General features: G+C 36.3%; 1 protein-coding gene across 4 annotated transcripts; it reads right to left on the reverse strand.

The window, feature by feature from the left end:
* Positions 1 to 5,059: 5,059 nt before the first annotated feature.
* On the reverse strand, positions 5,060 to 13,823 carry LOC149541296 (Cox19-like CHCH family protein). Of its 4 annotated transcripts, none has more exons than XR_016355320.1 (4): positions 13,410 to 13,823; positions 13,244 to 13,289; positions 9,013 to 9,721; positions 5,060 to 5,475 (listed from the first exon to the last, which is right to left on the reverse strand). XR_016355320.1 is itself a non-coding variant. In XM_089796590.1 (3 exons), exons 1-3 carry the CDS (start codon positions 13,521 to 13,523, stop codon positions 5,456 to 5,458), a joined length of 180 nt encoding a protein of 59 aa, XP_089652716.1. In that variant the 5' UTR covers positions 13,524 to 13,799; the 3' UTR covers positions 5,060 to 5,455. The 4 variants fall into 4 exon arrangements, 1 of the variants encoding a protein (XP_089652716.1); XR_016355321.1 differs by having other exon boundaries at positions 9,013 to 9,782; positions 13,410 to 13,793; XR_016355319.1 differs by having other exon boundaries at positions 9,013 to 9,717; positions 13,410 to 13,781.
* Positions 13,824 to 21,816: the final 7,993 nt, after the last annotated feature.

A 21,816-nucleotide genomic window follows, 5' to 3' on the forward strand; every position in this document is an offset into this window, starting at 1 on the left:
CCATTTTTAACCATTTAAAGCTTAAGATATTTAAATGAAAAAAATGATTAAATATGATAAAAAATCCATCAATCCAAGCGACCAAGAGGTGCAATTCTAAAGTGGTTTATACTCTTTTGGATGTCCACATCTTCTATTGTTGATATTGGAAATTAACAACACATCCTCAAAACAAACCATTACACTAACCTTCTATCATCAGAAAGATCTCAAATATCCTACAACACTATCAATAATTTTGAAGCCTAACCTATTGTTGCAACACCCATTTATCACTGTGAAACATTAATTTAACACCATAGCCTCAACAATGAGATAGTCTCAGTCTTTTGATATCCTAAAAAGGCTTGCCTTTACATTTACCTATCATGAAGATCCACTCATATTGAACATATATCCATCACTATTTGTTACCACTTTATTTTTTCTCATTCCAAGAATTTCCTTTTAATATTCAATGTGAAAAATGTTGATGCAAGTTTTGTATCACTTACATAACATATTAGTAATTGAACATTTGATACAGAGTATCAAACATACAATTCCTCTCTTGAAAAGTTAATGCTCATGGGATATGAGAATAACTTCAATGTTCCTTACTCTTGTGGATACTCGCTCAGTTTTATCGATGTGATTTGTTGATAATCACATTGGCGGCCTTACGCTATTCTTTCGAGGATGACTTGGACTTTGGTGGGATGAAGGTGGTGGTGGCTCGGTTTGTGAAATGTGCGGAGGCAGATAATGTTGATGGTAGTGATGATGGAGGATGTGTCTGCCAATGGTGATGTTGATGGGAAAGTGATGGTCGTGGAAGGTGAATGGATGTGTTTTAATACTCAACCTACTCTAACTTCTTTCCCTAAACTTCAACTACCCAGCTATTCACTATTCTACTCCTGCTCCTATGAATGGAAGGTTAGCAAATGGATGGGGATCGAACCTAATGAGAGTTGACCAGCGGCCTCACTTCCACAGGTGCAATGATTCAAAGGAATAATAAACTAGTTTACCACACAAAGCTTCCCAACCAGCCGCTAGGATGCTAGTGGTCTAGTATTGATCCCTATCAAACATTTACCAATGCTACCATACAACTATCCATCTACTTCACTCCTACTTAAACAACTTAAACAACTTGAAAAGAAATCTAATGATGTGTAAGTAGAAACCATGCAATAATACCCAATGTTCTTAATCAACATGAAAATCGCAACAATGAAAAAGAGAGCAATTTTGGTATTATCTTCGCAACAATTTCTCCGACCACTTTACAAATGAGAGCAAATGGCCTTTTATAGGGGCCAAAAATACAACGGACGGTGGAGATCAAAACAAGATCAACGATCCAGATTGGATCCTCAAAACCCTGATTAAGGTTGCCACCCCATCGGCCAATGAGAAGTCGCCACCTCATCAATGGACCAAGGAAAAAAGTGCAAAAAGTGGCAACCAATGAGAAGGCACCAAAATGGTGGCCAATCAAAAATAGACACTTGTCCTACTCTAGAAAAAAGAAAAATTGCCACTTGGGCTTACATCAAATGATCTAATATAACTCTTCCCTTTTCTTTCATTTTCTTGGCTAAGGCAATGAACTTAGCTAGCCTTTCGTTAACTTCTTCCATAGGAGGACAAGGTGTGTGCTTCGCCTTGAGTTCCACTGACTTCGCCACGCTGCTTGCTGCTTGTAGTATATTTTCGTGATCCTTCTCATATTCCTTCATGAATCCAATAAAAGCACTTAGAGAGGAAAGGGTGCCCAAATGCTTCTTCTTGATAGCAACCTTTCCTAACTCATCTAACCTTGATCCAAAATCTATCTCATTAATATCCTCTTCTCTAATATCCTCAAAATCAAGTGCCACCCCAACGTTGCTCATCATGGTTGAAACAGAAGTGTCGACGCTTGGACTGTGTCATGCAATCTCATTATGTATTTCCTCAAGTGTTCTAAATCTGGTAGTTAATGCAACAAACCAAGATTCAACTATACTCAATCCTCTCTCATCAACCAACCTGACCCTTTGCAAATATGCCTCTGGTAGCTTAATGAATGCCTATAGCCTAGGAATATCCAAATCTCTGATGGGAAGGAAACCTTTCCACTCTTCTTCGAATAATCTGAACTTGTCTCTAATGGCCACTAATGACTGGAATGTCGAGATGAAGGAAGGCAAGAAATTTTGCCCATCTTGGATTGTATCATGGATCCAATCCCTGACTTCATGTAGCTGAGCTGATATCTCTCATGAATTGCTTCCGCTGACTTGAGGAAGGGCTGCCTGGTGCAGCTGTTGGATAGGTTGGCTATCTCTCCAATATTTGTTCTTGGCCTCCAACTTTACTATCCTTTCATTTGCCTTCCTTAACCTTTCTCTAATTAATGCCATACCTTCCTGGACCTCCTCACACTCCATATCATCTATATTCCTTCCCAATTTGTGTTCTACTATCTCGTATTCCAGGGCTGCAATCTCATTTATTGTCTTATTGACTGTTGGAATAGCAATCTGAACCTTTCGGTGACCATCATTGTCACTCCTGATTACCCTTGCCACCGTTCTTGCCATTTTTATTTTTTTCGCTATCACCCTTTTCCATTAACCCTTGGATGTCCTCAGCTGTATGGGTCATTACCACCTCGCCTCTTGGCATAAGCATTTGTCTTAACCATAGTGGTGCAGTACATCTTCCCAAATCTGGGTTTGGTTCGACTAACAAAGCATCATCAACGGCCTCAGGTTCCTGACTTATTGCCTCGATGTTGATTGGTCCATCTTCTTCTCTACTAGTTTCTTCCATATCATTTCCTTGTTGGTTCTCTAAGAGAGGGGAGCATCGGTGCTTTCACTATAGCCACTTGATTCCAAATCAAAGCTCACCTCCATCGCGGCCCCTTTATCATTTGAATTGACCTCTTGGCATCTAGCCTCAATTATACTCTCTTGATGGCGCTGCATGTTGTCTCTTGGCTGGAGGCTCTGGATGTTCTTTGCCTTTCTCTACCTCCAAAACTTTCTTCTTGCTATTTCTAATCATTTCTTGTTGTCGGCTATTTCCTTCATTCCTTTGTCCGACTGATTATGTTTGTCTCTCTTTTGGCTTCATCATCTCATAGATAAGGGGAATCCTTTGTCTTTGTAGCTTCCTTAGTCCTTCATTACACCACGACTCGGTATGTAAATCTACTACCCTTGTGATTGCTTCCAAGGAAGGATCTTGATGGTCATCCCAATCCACTGGATTCAATTTTGTTCTTTCTATTGTATCATAGTCTTCTCTCAACACATTTCCATCATCCTCCAGTTGATCCGAAATATCAAGGCCTCTCCATCTAATAGTCCTCACCATGTTCACCGTCAACCTTGAGAAAGCTAGCTTTCTCACATGAAAGTCATCTTTGGTGTTGGCCCAAAAGTCTTCTATGGTGGGAACATGCTTGAATTCATTTCCATGAGATACCTTGATAAGACCATTAGGGTCGAATCCTTGCCTTGCTTTGTACCATCCTAGATGATACCATTCCAATTCCTTCTCTGCGGCTTCAAAGGAGGCCCGATTTGGGCAACTATCATTGCCAATTACGATTGAGAATGAAATGTTTGTTTTCCCTTCGTTTCTCATTATTCTATCATAGTGCTCAAGTTGCCTAACCAATTCTAACAAAACTACCTTGTCGAGTGGGTACCTTGGAAGCCTCTTGGGACAAACTGTACTTCCTGCCACTCTAATGTATGTAAACTGTGGAAATTGGATGAACCAACTCCCATATTTTTTTATCTTTGCTTCTGCTTCTAGTGAAAGTCTCTTAGCAGGTGTCCCTTGTAGTACCCTTACTGTCTTCATAGCGAAGGCATCACAAAATATCTTGTAATCCTTGTTGTTATGCAAATGGAGCTGCGAATAGCATTCATGTACCAAATATTGTCCCGATCCACTACCAACTTCTCCTAAGGCCTTAAGTCCTAGACTCTTGTACAATCTAGCAATTAGGTAGAACAGATAGGAGCCCATGTAGAATTGCCTTTGGTTTTGCACGGTTTTGAGTTGCAATTCTAAGTTCTCGCTTATGATCTTGGCCCAATCAAACCTTCTTTTCCCTTTCTCGATATCATCAATGAAGAAGTACATCCATTTTTCAAATTGCATCCCTTGAGCTAGGCCCATGATCCGGTTTAGCAGAACAACGAGATCACCATATTCTAGTTTGAAATCTGCCATTGTGAGCCTCAATGATCTGTTAACTCCTTTCTTTCCCTCGCGTATCCAATTCTTCTTTAAATGCGTGTAATAGGCCTCTTGGTTATCTTGAAATGATTTATTTGCTTGGTCCATCATTACAATCATCATGCCCTTGTATTGGGGAATGTTGAATGTTTCTTCGATTGCTTGTTCGCCAATGTTGGCCAACACTCTCTTCCCTTCATCAAAAATGATGGATTTACTATTTAGATCAAATTTGGATGCACATTCCATAATCAATTTTGTACAAGGCAATGCGGGAGGAAAAGCCATTCAATGTACAATTCTACTCTTGTATATCCTTTTTGCTAAGGGGGATTGTCCTCCTTTTAGTCTGTCCCTCATCCGTATCATGTCCACTGTACTGATATTGGTGTTGGTTATTCTCTTCATTTTTGAGAAGAAGAAAGTTTTGGGCATCATATCCTCTTTGTCTTTCTTAATGTTTGCCTGCTTGGAATTCTTACTTGCACTACCATCCTCCATGCTCGTCGCCCTATTACGGGATGGTAGAGTAATGGACCAGAAGGCAAGAAGAACCAAGAGGAGCAATCCTTAGACTAGAGCGAAAGATGGCTGTCAGCTTAAGGACCCCTTGCAACTCTAGGTGATGAAAATTCGCCTTAACCAATAATCTTACAACGACTTTTCAAAACCTAGGATATGACTTCAAGAATTTCAAATCCCTTTGCAAATTAGAAATTTAAACTTCTAAAAGTATCCAACACTTGCTCAATCAAACAAAAATCAAACTTTCATATGCATCCCTTCTCCCAACAAAATCGCCAAGTCTGATATAAAAAATGCAATCCTAAATAGGGAAAAATCAGACCTTCACCATTAATTGTCCATGTCACAAAATCAAATCTACATCAAGAAAATGCCAAGAGTGGAAAGTTCTGCCCTTGTCTTAATTCGCCCAAGCATGGAAGTCCTCAATTTGCCCAAAAATGTTACCTAGGGCACAAATCGCAGCACATAGAAGGAGAAAAAATCTGCAAAAATCTGCCCACAAGGAAAATCGCCAAGCCTTGAAATCTGCTTCTCAAGAGAAATTCGCTCAACAATGGAGAGGAATCTGCCTTCGAACAAAATCGCCTAAGCATCAAAATCTGCTCCCAAGGAAATTCGCCCAAGCATGGAGAGGAAGGAATGAATTGTGGAGAAGAAATGGGAAGGAGGTCTCTTTTATACCCAATTTCTTTTCCCTCTAAGTTGGCCGACCTGGTCCTAGAGGAGAGAAAAAAACAAAAATTAACTCCAAGTCATGGCCCATAATTAAGTGCTTAGCTCAAAAATTTAATTTTGCCCAAAAGAAAATTGCATTTTTAAATTTGCCAATTAGCTCCAAATTGCAAAACGAAATTAAATGGTGCCTTGAGGGTGTTAAATATTTTCATTTAATGAGGGTTTAGTAATTAATACGTCATTTAATTTGGATTTTGGCTAACCAAAAGCCATTTTTCAATATTAAATTACCAAATTCATTAAAAACTAAAAAGTTTTCAAGGCAAATTAATCCAATTAAAGCCAATTTTTTGCAACTTTCTACCTAAATCAATTTTGCTATGCCAATAAAAATAAAATAAAATTGCATCTAGAACCAAAAATCGGTTGCAATTTAGCCCTATTTCAACAAAATTAAAATTTTCACCAAAGAAAATTTTGAGATTTGAAAAACTTAAGTCTAATTAAAATTTCCCTTTTGAAAATCATCCAAATTTACACAATTAAAACAAAATTTTCAGAAGAAATCGTCGTACAAAATTCACAATTTTATCCTGCCAAGTTGAAATTAACTTAGAAAATTATTCGGCCTAGGGATAGAATTGATAGCTCTGGAAAATCAAGTTGAAACCGGGTGAAAATAAGCTAAGCCTCCCCACATTTGTCCTGAAGGTGCCAAGGCGTGAAATTTTCAAAACTCAAAAATTTTGGACAATCCAAAAATTTGCCGAGGCGATTAAAAAAAGGGGGTACCCAAGATTTGGAGCAATGTGTGAAAACCTCACAACAAAAAGATAAATCAAAAATCATTAGAGTGACTTGCTATGCCTCCTTTAGGTCTGCCCCATTTAATGACTTATGCAAGAGCTGAACAAACAGGGAACATACCAGACTCCCATATACGTATTCTTTTGGATTTTTGACATATGATATGAGGCTGGGAAATGTTAAAGATTAAGAATTTCAGGGCTACCAGAAAATCAGATCACAAAGTATGTGGAATGATAATTAACGAAGGAAAAACAATTCGGAAAAATAAATAAGGAAATATCATCTGAAACAGATGATGAAACAGATTCTTACTTGCATTCTAAAGAGCTGTAGAACCAAACAGGTAATTTGATGGAAGAATCCGTCCAATTTCAACGGGGCAATCATATGTAGATCAAAAGAAGTGAGACATAAAAACCGGGTCTTTGCACAGTAAACCTTATTGTAAATACAGTTTGAGTAAAAAAAATTGAGGAGAAAGCAATTTCTGAGAGAAATGCATAAAGACATGGGAATAGCTTGAAGAGTGGTTAAATGCAAATTTCATGCGGGTATATTGAAACGCAAACTTTGTTCACATTCAGATTGTAATGAATAATGTGAACCCATCACACCTGTAACAGCCATGGAAGGAGTGAACCCTTTTGCAAGTGTGCATGTACCCGAGAAGTAGATGCACTGAGGTACTCGAATCAATACATCCAGAAAAAAGATAGACAATAATTTGCACAGTACACAAAGAAGCACTATCATCATCAACTTCCATCTGAAAATTAAGACACATGCAACTTGGTTAACGCAAACAGGATTGAATAGTTCTTCATATTCTATGAGATTCATTAAGGCAACTTATACATGATTGTTGCAGCTAGTTCAGTATTTATATCAAAGTTTGTAATTGGGCATATGTATGGAGATTCGGTGAATTCATAGTCAAACAAGAGAGTGAATCAAATCCCAAAAAATGAGTGTTGACACAGTGACAGTGATCTCAAGAATTTTTTAATTGAACCATTATATTACGCTACAGACAAATCAGTCTATCAAAACAAAAGCTTGCTGGTTATTACAAACGCAGTTGACAAGTATTGAAAACCAGCACAAGGGAAAAGGGTAAATGGGAGGAAACATGTAGTGCAAGTTTTGGTAGACAGAGAATGTGTGGAGCAGGAACAACAATACTGCAGAAACTGGCCAAAGATTTACACCTCCGTCCTTATCTGCAAGCCCCAATCAATCAGCCCAGCAAATAACTTTTAACTTGAACATCACAAAATATCTGCAATTTCCAGTACTATGTGCTAAAACCAGATTTCCACCTCTACAGATCAATACAGGGTGATTGGCAGTTTCAACCATGAGATAGGTTTTAGTTAATCTGTACGTGAGCAACCTCGCAAGTAAAGCCTATCGGCTAATTATATTGCTTTGAAGGATCTCACTTTTCCATCGAATGGATTCTTCCTGTATGTTATAAATATAATATAATTTTGTGAAGAATAACCATGAATTCTTATAGTAGTTGTCTTAGTTGGCATCCTTCTTGTCACTTTCATTGGCATTTAGTTCATGCTTGTTCTTGTTTCTCCTTTTTAAGTGTCTACAGTTTTTTTGGTGAAGTTGGCTTCCATGTGCAACATCACAAAACAAGGATTATTTTCCAGATATTCTCCTCATAAACAAACAGTATCAAATTAGCCTTTAAATAATCTTCTGCATTCCAGATGTACCAACCCTTAATATTGTTAAGTTGACTTTGGGGGAGAGTTTGAGCAATGAGAGCTTTACAAACCAACGCCTCCATTATTGTAGAAATCATCTGTTTGGTTTCGGGCACACACTCAGACAAAGAGGCACAGGTATGGATCCTTGACTACACTAATCCTAAAAAATGATGTAATCTACCTTGGAGACTGCTCTGAGTTTGTTAAGTCAAAGACGGAGGATGACTCTGCTATTGCAGCATGCAGAAGAACTTACATAGGTAGGTTGCATTCCTCAAGCTCTTTTTAAAAAAACAAAAATTTGGCCCTACAATAATAGTGTGTTGATATATGCATAATCTCCAGGTCATCATACAGGAGCAGGCTTTGGAGATTTCCATCTACCAGTTATTTCAAAGGGTGGTGTCTCCCATGCTACCCACCACTCTTTCTTGGATCCTTCCATTATAAGGTAGAGACGGAGGAGTCAACATCAACACTACAAGTTGATAACTGAATATCTCTTTGTTGGGGCTCCATTTTATTTGTGCTGCGGGGTTCCATTCTTTCACCAGGGTTATTGGCTTGACCATGTTAATAATTAAAGTATGGTAATAATTTAATGCCTTTGACTGGTTTATCCAGCTCTTATTGTACTTTCTTTTGTGCGAGAACCATTATAGAACCTTCAATTAACCTATCAAAAAAATTAAGCAAATTATGTGTGATGCACTTATCTTTACACAAGAATTCTAATATTAAGTATAATTATGTATAGTTGCACTCAGTTATTGGAAAAATAAATACCATCTATTCTTCTTTGGAGATATAAACTAAAAACAGAAAAATATTTCTTTTCAGTTAAGCATTATTTAACATTGTGTTCTAACAATTCTAGTATCTCTTGATCACAAAAACAACCCTGAATGCAATTTTTAGAAAATATGAACACATGCAAGTTTAACAATCAACTTTGGGAACAGTCAGCAACACTGCCGTAACAAAGTAAATGTAATCAAGGGATAGCCATGAACTGAAATTGAGAGTGAAGGTTCAAAGAAATCACCTTCTGTCAGCAATTCGATTCCTTATGTAAATCTTGATCAGTAAAGGCTAGTTTACATGTCTTAACCATCAGAGGATACCACTGCAGGTTCTTCAATTCATGGTAAGCTTTTAAAATCGACTTTAATTTAAGTTTTAAACACACAGCAATAAAAACTCTTCTTTCATGTCTTTTATCAGCTCTGATTACCCAAAAAAATAAATACCCAGCCGCCTTCAGATAAAAAACTAAAACGAAGCATATATCAGAGATATAAATTTTAAAATAAAGCAAAGCTCATATTGTTTAATTTCACATTTTAATAATTAGTATATATTGTGTAGTAAAAATTAACAATTTTTATTGCTGATTTGAAAATGCACAATTGAAATCCCTCTCGAATTTTGGTCACAAAAATGGAGAAGATTCACTATTAAATCATGTATACAATATTGAATTTATGCAAATTAAACTATCAATTTTACTAACTCTCAACAACAAAAACCTACCAAAACCGGAATCATAAACATGGCATATCCAAGAAATGGATTTGAATGTATATGGTTCAACGGATCACACTTTGTCAGTAAATCACTTCCTTCCCTGCAAGAATATTGATGGAGATGTACATTTTACTTAATAGGGCCTCTCCTTCATTTGTCCAGACCAGCCAAGCACCCTACCGCGAGCCCTTCCTTTCATGGCAGGCTTTCAATAATTTGACATCTGTCTAACATCATAGCAAAGACGATTGTTCACACCCACAAAGGACCATTCTCATTTAATTGTGCCTTGCAATACATAAAATTGGCAGTTAAGAACACCATATTGTTGTTTCTGATTAAATTGTTTATACATTGCTAGACATGATGAATCTCAAAGAATTGCATTTTTTTAGGCTTATTTGCTTATCATGCAATGAAAATATTGCAAAGCTGTTAATCTAAAGAATTCCTGAGCAAAACAGTTCCATCAAGCACTCCCAAATTGTTTCTTTCATCTTAACTGGAGAGACTCAAACCAAACACACAAACGTGTAAAGTTACTATTTTAATTATCTAAAAAGATTTCTCTCATAAAGTAACCATAGAATCAAATTGCCTATTACCAGAAATGTTGAGGAGTTGAATGAAAGTTCAGCAACCGAAGTGTTTAGGTTCAACACCATGCTTGTTAGAGTTTAGGGTTGAAATTTGAAATGACCCTTTTTGGCCTAACATGTCAATAAATCAATAAGTACTAATGCTGGCCTATTATCTATTCTCTCTATTGGCTAAAGCATTAAGTTAATAAAGGAGATAAAATGTTTAATTAAATAAATGGAGGGAAAAGTTATAGCTATTGCTAATACAAATTTAATTATTCAATGGCAAGTATTAAAAAAAGGGCCAACTTAAATTATGACTTGAGCCTTTCCTGGGCCATGGAAGTGAATTATCAAATAAGACACATATTATTATTTGCCTGAATTGCTAAATAAAAGAATCAGAACAAGGAAATTGATAGCTTTTTGCCTGGGAATTTTTATAAAAGGTTTGATTGGGGATTTGAATCTCATTCTATCATAAGATGTTGATTTGTAACTTGATAATTTCTCCATTGTTGCTGGTTTGACAGTAGCAAGCATATTTGAGGACAAAAACCATTGAATATTCGTAGGCTGGACTGAAACCCAACAATACTTGAGAGGTGGACTCAATCCGTGTTCGTCATTAAGCAGACTTCTATTGTAGTAAACAGGTTTTGGAGGAAATCAAGCTTCACAAGTATAGCGTGAATCAGAAGACTCGACACCAAATACAAACTAAACCATGCTTGGGTACTAAGGCTTAGAAAACTACTTGGTCTCACATTTTATTTAACATTTGGTATAATTAGAAATCAGTTTATGAAGGACTTGCTTTTCTCCTTAGTTGCAAAAGGAAACGAGGAAAAATAATTCATTTTGTAAGAATGCTGCATTCTACAGTCTCAAAATATGTGAATATACTTATTTTCTATTCTTTACCATGCCTTCTATGCTTCTATCATTTAAACTGTACAGCTAAGGGAAAACCCTACACTTGCTATAGCTAGCACAAACCTGATATAAAATTGAGCCTAATATAATATCAGTACACATCTTGGTGCAGAGCAAATAGGGGCTTCTTCACTTCTAAGTTCTATGACAAACTTGTCAAATTGCTTCAAAGCTGCTTATATTCCCTTAGTGCAACAAATGACTCAAACTATATAATCCACTTCCCAATGACCTTCAAAGGGTTTAAGAGCTTCTACTACCCCAAAATGACCAAAAGAATCCACTCACAAAGTTTCAAATGCCTATCTTATGGACAAACCCCAAATGCTGTCCTACTAGGCCTAGAGGGCAATTAGGCCTCCAGTGACTGTAATAAATGCTTTTCTCAAAATTTCTCCAAAAGACTCCTAAAACAAATTGTAGATCTGAGTACCCAGTTGGCTCTTCTTCGACATACCAAAGGCTCACTGCGACTTGTTTCGGACCGACACATCCCAATGGTTAACTGTGACAGTTTTAAGGGCTCAAACACCCCACTTTTACAAAGGAACCCACTCCAAAACTCAACTCCCAACCATGGAACTTGGTACAGAACTTTGTTTTGAATCCAATTAGAAGAATATCCAATCAATTTGGATCTACAGGCTTCATATACCCAAAAGCCCCAATTCACCCCACAAAACCCTCAAAAACCTAGGGCTTCCTCAACGTCACCCTTCCAAACACTATTTCAACCAACCAATGGTCGATTCACCTACCCCTTGACATATGGAAACACAGTCAATCATAAAGTGTAGCCCTCCTTACAAGCAATTAGGTCCTAAGGTACTTATCATGACCTTTAGGACTTTTGACTTTTACACTGAGTTGATCATTACAAATGACCATGATTGGCCTCAAAACATCCTAATTGACCTTGATTGATGTTGTCTCACCCTCCAAGGTGCCTTGTGCCTTCATGTGACCAGGTGCTTGCTTAGGTGCCCCTGCACCACATATCACTAGCCCCTCTTAGTCTTTCATGCCCTTTGTTTGTCTCCTCCTTGTGCCACTAACTGCTGAGTTGATTAATCATTGCTCTCTTCCTCGAACTAATCCCTTTGGAAATGTGATCTGATAGAATGCATCACTGAGCACAATCATTCATTTGAAGCATTGCCTATTATGCCAAAGTTGCCCAGGATATGTACATGGCTTTGTCCCTATGCTTCACACCATCTATGTGGGACACACTATAGCTAAGGGATAGCATAAAACTTTGTTAAGTTAGAATGATAGCAGTAATCGCCCCTTCTAGGGAACTCTTGACTAAGTCTGAGTCAATGAAAAAGAAACCTAACATGGTGAAAAAATGAGGAGTAAATAAATATAAGATCTAAGTGGTGATTATTAAGAAGTAGCAGTGAGGAATTAATACTGAACCCCTGGCTTTAAACCTTCAAATACTGAAAAACCTTAGTGTTCAAACTGGATTAAATTCCATATTCAACACTAGTGTTAAATGGAGTGACTTAAAGCGGTCTTCATTGAGTCTAGCCCTAGGGATAAATTTCTCCAAGAAGTGCCAAGTTTCAAGTCCCAAGGAGACACATTAAGCGAGAGAAATGATAGAAAACATCCAACATCCATGCTAAGTGAAGATAGGTCAAGAGGTTTTCATTTGGGCTTTCATACTGCAGCCTTATGACTTTGATATAGATAACATGGAGTATCTTCCAATAAATTGAAAATTAAAATGAACTAACCACAGGGATAAAAATTTCTAGACTGTAGTACAGCGAAAACTTTGCATCCTGAAAAATAAGTGATATATGCATTTCAGGCCGATTTTGAATAACAAACATAACGTTTACTCAAGCTATTTGTAAATATCTGCAGACCATAAAGAACTTCAACATCATTTTGGTGAAATTTCATTTATTTGTTTGAAATGGGCAAAATCAATTTTAAAAGCAATAGACAAATGGGACTATAGCCCGTAAAAAATACCCTTCCTTTATCTTTTACATAATGTTATCCAGAGAATCTACTACAAGCCTCGAGTTTACACGTAGTTTGCACTGTAAATCGGTTCCAAACCAGAATATCTAATATTAATAAATAGATAAAAATTTAAAAGAGCAACATTTAAAAATTGGGTTTGTTCTATTTCCTGATTAAAGCTTTTACCCTACGGGTTCGAAATTAAAATTAAATCAAATTTCTAAAGCAGTAAATAAAAATGCAGCATACCTGTTTGGCAAGCTCTCCAATCTCTGTTAGTTCTAACCAAACACTCCTGCAAAAATTAAAATTTAACGTTCTTTATACAATACAATTCGAAGGAATTTTAATTTGATTTAAAGCGAATCTAAATCAACGTTATTCAACTTACTCTAGTTAAAGTTGGGTTTAATACCTGCAAATTTAAATATAGTTGAGCACAGTTCGTGAGTTGTTTAACGTTTTCATCTTCTTCTTCAACCTCTACACTATGCGCCGGAGGACCAGCTGAGATTTTTGACGACTCCATTGTCAAGATAAAACGCTCGCAGAAGAGTTTTCACTCCAATCCAGAACTATCAAAGATTATTATTTCTGTTTTTTTTTAATAATTAAAGACTTCCACTAGGGCACCATTAAACACTACTGCTTGTTGGATTTGATTGTCTTGTATTTCCTTGGTTTTTTGATCTCGTGATATTTTCCATCTCAGTTATGTTCGTCTTTAGTTTCGTACTTCATCTTGAAAAGTAGTTGATATATATGTCTTTCTCAATTTATTAGTTCCTATCATAGCAAGAAATTAATGCATTCTTTGTTGGATTTGATTGTCTTGTATTTCCTTGGTTTTTTGATCTCGTGATATTTTCCATCTCAGTTATGTTCGTCTTTAGTTTCGTACTTCATCTTGAAAAGTAGTTGATATATATGTCTTTCTCAATTTATTAGTTCCTATCATAGCAAGAAATTAATGCATTCTTAAAAGGGAATGGTTTTATTGATTTGTTCAATGAGGGCTTTTATTTATTTTTATCGTTTTTTTCATCATAGACATTTCTTCTTTTTCTTCTTTTTTAACATTTTTGCAAATTTAGCGAAAATTATTTTTATATAATTTGATTAACATATGTGTGTTACAGTCATGAGTTTGGAAGTTTTTCATTTTTTTTGCACACAAAATAATTTGTTTTTTTCTCTTTTGCCAAACTTTAGATATCAATACTAACGATAATAATTATAATAATGATACATATTATCAAATATTTATAGATTGTGGTTGCAATTGTATTCTATTTTTAAAAAATCAACACAAACAAACAAAACAAGACAACACGATAAGCAATTTGAAAGATGAGCTTTCTTGTCTTTTATGATTATTGTATTGCATAAGTTTTCTTGGAATAGATGTCAGTGGATATTTCTTTTGATAATTGTAGCTTACAAATTATTTTGAGGTCAACATTTGTCCTATGTAAGCATTGATTATGGAATCCTCTAGAATTGTTTTTTCTCTATTTATATTATTGGTTGATTGTTTTTAATTCGCATTTCTAAAAGCTTTCCTCTCTTCCTACTAAAGTATAAGGTATGTCTGAAATTTTTTTATTCTTTTTCTTTTAGATTATATTATGTTGTATTTTTTTTATGATCATCATATTTACATGGAATCTATTTATGGAAGCTTGTCCAAATTTATTGTTTATGACATATTGTATTGTAGTTGTATTATTTTTTGTGATTATCATATTTACATGAAATCTATTTATGAAAGTTTATCCAAATCTATTGTTTAGAATCGATTTTGTTGTAAAATAATTGAGTTTTTTTTTTCAAAATTTGAAATCAAATTTTTAAAATTTGAGATGGATGATCTATTGTGCAAAATCGATTTTGTTGTAAAAGAATTGAATTTTTTTTTGTCAAGATCTATGTGTATATTTTATATCACAATAATTTTGTCCATGAATAAAATTTAGAACAATATAATGTGTTGGATATATGGCTTTTGATTATTGTGGAAAACTATATTGAGAATTTGAGTACGGTTTGTGATTAGGATTTTTGATGTTTAGTGTTGTTTGTATAAATGTGTTGCCTTTGTGTTGTTTGTGTAAATGCGTCTTTGGGTGTTAAATTGTATTTATAGGATACAAATCCGACATAACCCACTTCACCTTTAAACATAAGAGATCTCTCAAGATACAAGTGAAATCTATTTATGGAAGCTTGTCCAAATCTATTGTTTAGAATCAATTTTGTTGTAAAAGAATTGAGATTTTTTTTTACAAAATTTGAGATTGATTTTTCAAAATTTGAGATCTATGATCTATTGTGGAGAATCAATTTTATTGTCAAAGATATAATGCCCCGCCCGGAGATCCTTGGAACAAGGATTCAATTCAAGCCAAGATATAAAAAATTTACAAGTATGAATGCACATGTCAACATCATACAGGGATCACATAGATTGCAATGGAAGACTTCACCAACAATTTGAGCAACCAACGAATCTCCAAACGCCACTACTGTACAAAATGATCGATGACAAAGAATGCATAACTGAATTCGAATCGAACACATTCTGAATTCAAAATGCAACACCAAAGGACTAAAGAACGCCTAAGAGGGTACCACAAACAACTCCCAAAAAGTTCAGATCAAACCAAATAGTGCCCACTACCCGCCCGCACAAGTCTTTGCAAAAATCAAGGCGATACTTTAATACAGCACTAGAAAGTATTGCGCGACATTCCTAAAGAAGGAGGGCAACACTTTCAAGGACTGGACGATAATTCTCTTGAAGGGGTGTGATACTTTAAGAGTATCATATGACAGTTCTTACAAGGAGGTGCAATACTGGAAAGTATCACACGATATTTTTCCAAGAAGCATGTGATAGAATCAGGGGATGCGCGATATAGTTTCAATGGGGTTGCGATACAATATTGTATCACACCATGCTAATAAATGGTCACCTAAGAAGCTCAAGAAAACCACTCTAAGGGTTAAACGAGAAATGAAATGGGAAAATAAACCTCCACACCAGGGAGTATCGGATCCATATAGATCGAAGAGTGAACACTCAAGTGCATAAACAACAAGATGTCATGAAAGAAGGAAGAGGAAAATCTATCCATCTAAACCAAAGCAGTAAAGAACATACTGAAAGTAACATCGCAGTGAACATAAGCAACATCGCAATAACCAAACAATCAAACTAAGTACGCAATTCCTCGCAACCGTCAATAGCATCATAAGACCATCATGGATCCTAGCCATCCCCTATGCGTAACATCCCAAACCACTGACCAAATCATTAGTACTATCTTAATAGGGACGTCACTACCAAAACATGCTACAATATAAGCATAAGAAAATTTAACATGCTAGTAGTAAAGCATAAGATAATTCTACCAGTAGATAACATCACCTATCACATGCTAATCATCAATATAAAGAAATCTAACATGCTAAACCAATAAGCAATAGATAATCCAATACAACAATTTGCATTATCTAGTCATATGCTAAACATCATAATATGGGAATGCATCAAATAAACTAACATCATCTAAACATGATATCCAAGCATTCCAATGAAAGCATAAATCACAAGAAAGCATACTCCAGAATCTGAAGTATCAAGTGAAAACATCCAACAATGCTCGCACTAGGATAAAAGACCATCTCTGTACACCGGTCACTAGCAGTGGTGAAGGTAACTATGCCTCTCAACCATATGGCACCCGTAGGTCCACACTTGATGTGCTGATGGAGATAATGATCTAACCACAAACACACATAAAGCACAACATCCAAGGCAATCACTCATGCCAGACAATATTATGGCTATAACCAAGAACCTAAGACAATGCAAGTAGTACAGGTCCTAGTCAGACACTCAAAAGGCTACTAAGTAGGGGATGACATCATGGAGAGTCACTTGGCATCGACAAGCCTAAGCTTGGATCTGTGCAGATTCAACTCCCTCAACGGAAGGCTCATACACTGAAGCACTATTTTATTATCTTTAATTTTATTAACACTCACACATTTTATTTAGTTATCACTTACTTAAAACTTCATCTGCCAACCCTATGGCGTCATGACACCAGGCTGCAAGATAGAAGCCCCCTTCATATGCTACCCTACCCTACCCATGTTCATCTTACGACAAGTGCCCATGGGCATGCATACTCCCATCCCAAGCCCAATGATCATAACTTTCAAAAGTACCATGGAAGATCGAGCCTTGCAAGTCACCCAAAAAATGTATGTGCACATACTTGTGTGTGGCGCACTACTATCACGAAGATCATAAAACAAGAACTGGATGAGAACACAATGCAAAAGATAACACCCTACTGAAAGCAACACAGGAGGATGGATTCTACGTGAATCTTAAAGCCAATAAAACCATACATCATGAAATCACTCAACTGGCCTCAATTCGGGAGTACGGATTCTACATGAATCCCAATTATTCAACAAGACCAAACATCATGAACTCACTCAACCGGCCTCAATCCGGGAGTATGAATTCTACACGAATCCTAATGTCCATGAAACAATAACAAAGGTCCAAAGAACAAAACAAGAGGTATAAAATCACTCAACCGAACACAACATCGGGAGTACGAATGTGACATGCATCCCAATGCAAACATAAAAGTGCAATAAAGGTCTGACTGACATGCAAACGGATGATCCAGGTCCACAACCCAACTCATGCTAAGAAAACCCAAGAAAATAGGGTGACACACAAAACGAGGTAAAAACTCCAAATTTTGGAAAATTTTTGAAATTAAAACCCATTTGACCTTTGGGTACAAAAACTCTAAAAATTCAAAAATAATCAAGTTTGGACTCTATATGCAAAAACGGCCAACATAACGGCATAAAACCCTAAACCCTCATCCTGAAAAATAGAAAAATGTTCGTACCTGCCCAACCGAGTAGAACTAACATACAGAAATGGAGGGGAACACTAGTTCTCAGCCTCCAAACAAATGGTTGCCAAAAACAAAGTAGAAACAGAGCCGAAACAATAAAACAAGAAAGCCCTACCTCACAGCCAAAAGGGCAAAACAAGAATCTGAACCATAAAATAAATAGTTCGCAAAAGTAGCTAAAAATTGCAGCAATCCAAGGTTTTCTCGAGCTAGATTCAACGAGCTCAACCTCACGACGATCCCACGCCCGTAGCTCTGACAACAAACAAAATAGTAAATCCTCATGAAGAGGATTTTGGGTTTTACTCTCCAACTTTCTAATTCAAAAGTGAGAAGTGAGGAATTAAATTCCTTTTTTGATATTTATTCACTTTTTGAGTGAATAATCAATTAGGGCAAATAACTAGCCAACCTAGTTAAACTCTGAATCGACCCCAAACAAAAATAAGCTATTCCTAGAAATAGGAATTCATCTATGGCAAAGCTGCCAGAAATTAAAATAAATCAATAAAAAAGTTTGAAAACCCAAAAACACATAAATTTCCTTAACAACTTTTGCAACAATGCGAAACTCTAAATGCACAGACACGCTCACTGGTCTAATCACATAATGCAAATGAGTTTGGATTTAATAATCATCAAAAGGTTTAATTTAAACATTTAATTAAGGATACATCGACCATACAGGGACGACATTGGTAAAATATGAATGATTAAATCACTAACTCCATGTACCACTACCAGGGATATAAATCCTACACATTGAACAACACAATCAAGTGCAATTGCATATAATAACATAGCTGAAGCAATAAATGCATTAAATCACCTAATTTAACCATTTATTTAATTATATTAAAATAATCTATTTACATCACTCACGTTCAGTTAAAGCATAACAACACAGGAATGAAGTAAATAACCATAGCATTAAATTCATCACATAACATAATCAATGATATGTCCAAATACCGGATAACCAATTATCATCATAAAACACACTGTCATCTCAAAATTTGGCACCATTGTGCAATATGATCAACTGAACAACATAGTAGTCTAACATCTATGATACTGAAATCAAAGTATAACATCTGACCCTCAGGTCCTCTCAAATGTAAAACATAACATAAGTAACAAATATCTCTCAAATCAAAATATAACAAGATAAATGTTCATAGCACATAACCAGATAATCCAACATGGACAAACCATTTATAATCATTTAAGCATTTAATAATGGTTGATTAAACAACATAAAAAGGCACTTAAAACACATAAGAAAACACAGTCATAAACATGACTAACCACTACTACAGGAACCTAGTCCAGTGTACCATGGTAATAGTACACAGTGCAATCTCTGCACACATCTTAAGGTAATCACGGAACAACCTCATGATACCACATTGATCCTGGTAACCACTGGCACAAACCTCAGTGAACTAGAAATCACATCATAATCTCATAAATCAGCCAAGAGCAATAATCAAAGCAACAGATACAGAAACATACATCAAATCACCTCTACAGTGTTACCCACTCATGGTCACAATCATGATCCTACACAACAATAGATCAACAAGGTTGCATCCATCAGGATGACTTACAAAAGTCAAATGGGAGAGGCACTACATCGTCCCCGCCAAAGACTAGGCTTACTCCTGGAAGCCTACAATCCAAGAACAGAAATCGAAACGCACCAAGAGCAAAATCAATATCGAGCAATAGAGATGACTCACTGACTCCTTCACAAGTCCAACCAAATCACTCCCACATTCTCAAACCATCTTGTTAACCCCCAAATAGGTTAACCATAAAAGAATAGGTGTCACACAGACACAAGGTCCTCCAACAAGGAGCCTTCTATGTGTTAGGAAAAACCCATCTAGCCACAAAGTCAACAATACAAGGTAAGGAAAAACTCACTCTACCTCGTCAATAGTTGCCCAAACTAAACATGCACCTACCACATGACCACAAAACTAGGTGAACACACTACACACTCCCAAAAGAATTGGAATCATGGGGAATAACCATCCCAAAATTCTCAAGAACACTACTATGTCACACATGAGCATCCTTGAATCCACGTAAACTCACTCTTTGAACAAAGTGGATGATAGTTTACCAACAAAATTACACACTCCAAAAGACTACTCACCACCAAGCATAGGAGCACAACTCCTCTCCAAGGTACAAAAGCTCAACTATCACTGGGAACTAGGGTTACACAACCCAACCAGACAAGATATCACCTTTCCACAAGGTTCCAAAGACTTTCGTCAGTGGACACAATCATGCAAAATCTTCATACCAACTCATAAGATGGTAGCATGTGTCCAACGATACCATGTCCCTCTAGCACCATGCTAGGAATACCACACCCAACCTATTGCTAAACTCAATCTCCAGCCTCAAGTCAACGGTCAATGAGAAAACTTGACTGAGACAATCCTCTTGAAGAAACAAGTTTAGGGAGAAAGATCTATAGATTATTAGGATTGAGAGGGAATCTCTCTCAACCTCTGCACTAAAATAGCCCAAGATGCATTAGGGAATCTCACAATTCCACCAACCATCCAAATACTCATCTGAAAACACTAATTGAGCTAGTGGCATAACCACATTAGCCCAATCTCTCAAGAGAGAAAAAAATACAAAGATGCGCCAAGGTCAATATCCAAAGGGCAAATCTAGACTCATCAAAAGACTGAGTCACTCACAAATGACAAGGCAACATCAACCTTGAGCAAGGAACTCTCACAATCCACACTTCACCCCACAAGGGTGGGTCGGTAATATAGGAAACACACAAACCCAAGTACAAATCCCAACAAGTACCTAGTAGATTATGAAGACTAGATAACTCTTCCATTAAAAAAAAACATGAGGAGTTAAACTTCTCCAATGGCCATAAATGTGATAAGTCATGATTGAATTGGCCTCTACTCGATAAAGGGTACTCGAAACATCGACCAACAACTCCAAAGTGTGAATGACATGCTTGTTGTTCCCCAGGCAAAATTTGCATTAGCACAGTCTCACATGAAGTTTCTCAACAAACTAGGTGAGAAAGTGCATGACCACCAATTTCTCACACGAAATTTCAAATCAACACAAAATTGCCTTCACTCTAGAGACCATAACTTTCATGTCCAAACTCGAATTGACTCCATTTAAAAAGCGTCAAAAAGATATCGATGAGACCTACGACATGATGGAGCTTAGAGAGTCCTAAGATCTAAGAGCTGAGTCACCACTCAAGACAAAACAACAGTCTTGGTTACCAAGACAAGCAACAGACGAAACATCCAAAACCACTCAAGAACACACATGCCCAAAACAACATAGGACATGGAAGGAAAGGTAGTTCACACACTAAAAAGCATCATTACTTATCTTTCATAATTTCATTACTTAAAAAAAACACGAGCACTAATGCACAATGAAATAGAAAGGTTTTCAAAGCAAGGGTTCAAGAGTCACCATAAAACAAGTACATATCTTTCAATTTTTTTTCAATAATTAACATTACATTTACTCATCTTTTAAACCATCCAATTACAGTGACAACTTTAAATCTACCAAAGACACACTAGCATGTTCTCCATGATATTATCCCTTGAATGTACTACCAAAGGTTCGAGATGAACATGATAGAGTCACAACACACAATTGGGCAATAGTTAAAACACATTCAGAATAGTCATTAAGAACCAAAACAAAAATACCAAATGGGAAAATTGTCAATTCCAATAGTAAATCACAAAAGAGCTCATTTCAACAATAAGTCAAATGTGACAACTATCACGAAGAGAGCAATAGAGAAAATTTGATGACTACTCCAAGAGAGGAAAATATTGAAAA

Source organism: Cupressus sempervirens, chromosome 8 (assembly GCF_028749045.1).
Source record: "Cupressus sempervirens isolate cs-2001-9-10 chromosome 8, ASM2874904v1, whole genome shotgun sequence".
NCBI lineage: Eukaryota > Viridiplantae > Streptophyta > Pinopsida > Cupressales > Cupressaceae > Cupressus > Cupressus sempervirens.

Bases quoted from the DNA above. Each gene is read 5' to 3' on its own strand.
- LOC149541296 (XM_089796590.1), bottom strand. From the start codon at position 13,523: ATGGAGTCGTCAAAAATCTCAGCTGGTCCTCCGGCGCATAGTGTAGAG. The intron at 13,290-13,409 runs GTATTAAACCCA...TAATTTTTGCAG, and splicing joins AACTATATTTAAATTTGCAG to GAGTGTTTGGTTAGAACTAA. The intron at 5,476-13,243 runs GTATGCTGCATT...TCTCTCCTCTAG, and splicing joins TTGGAGAGCTTGCCAAACAG to GACCAGGTCGGCCAACTTAG.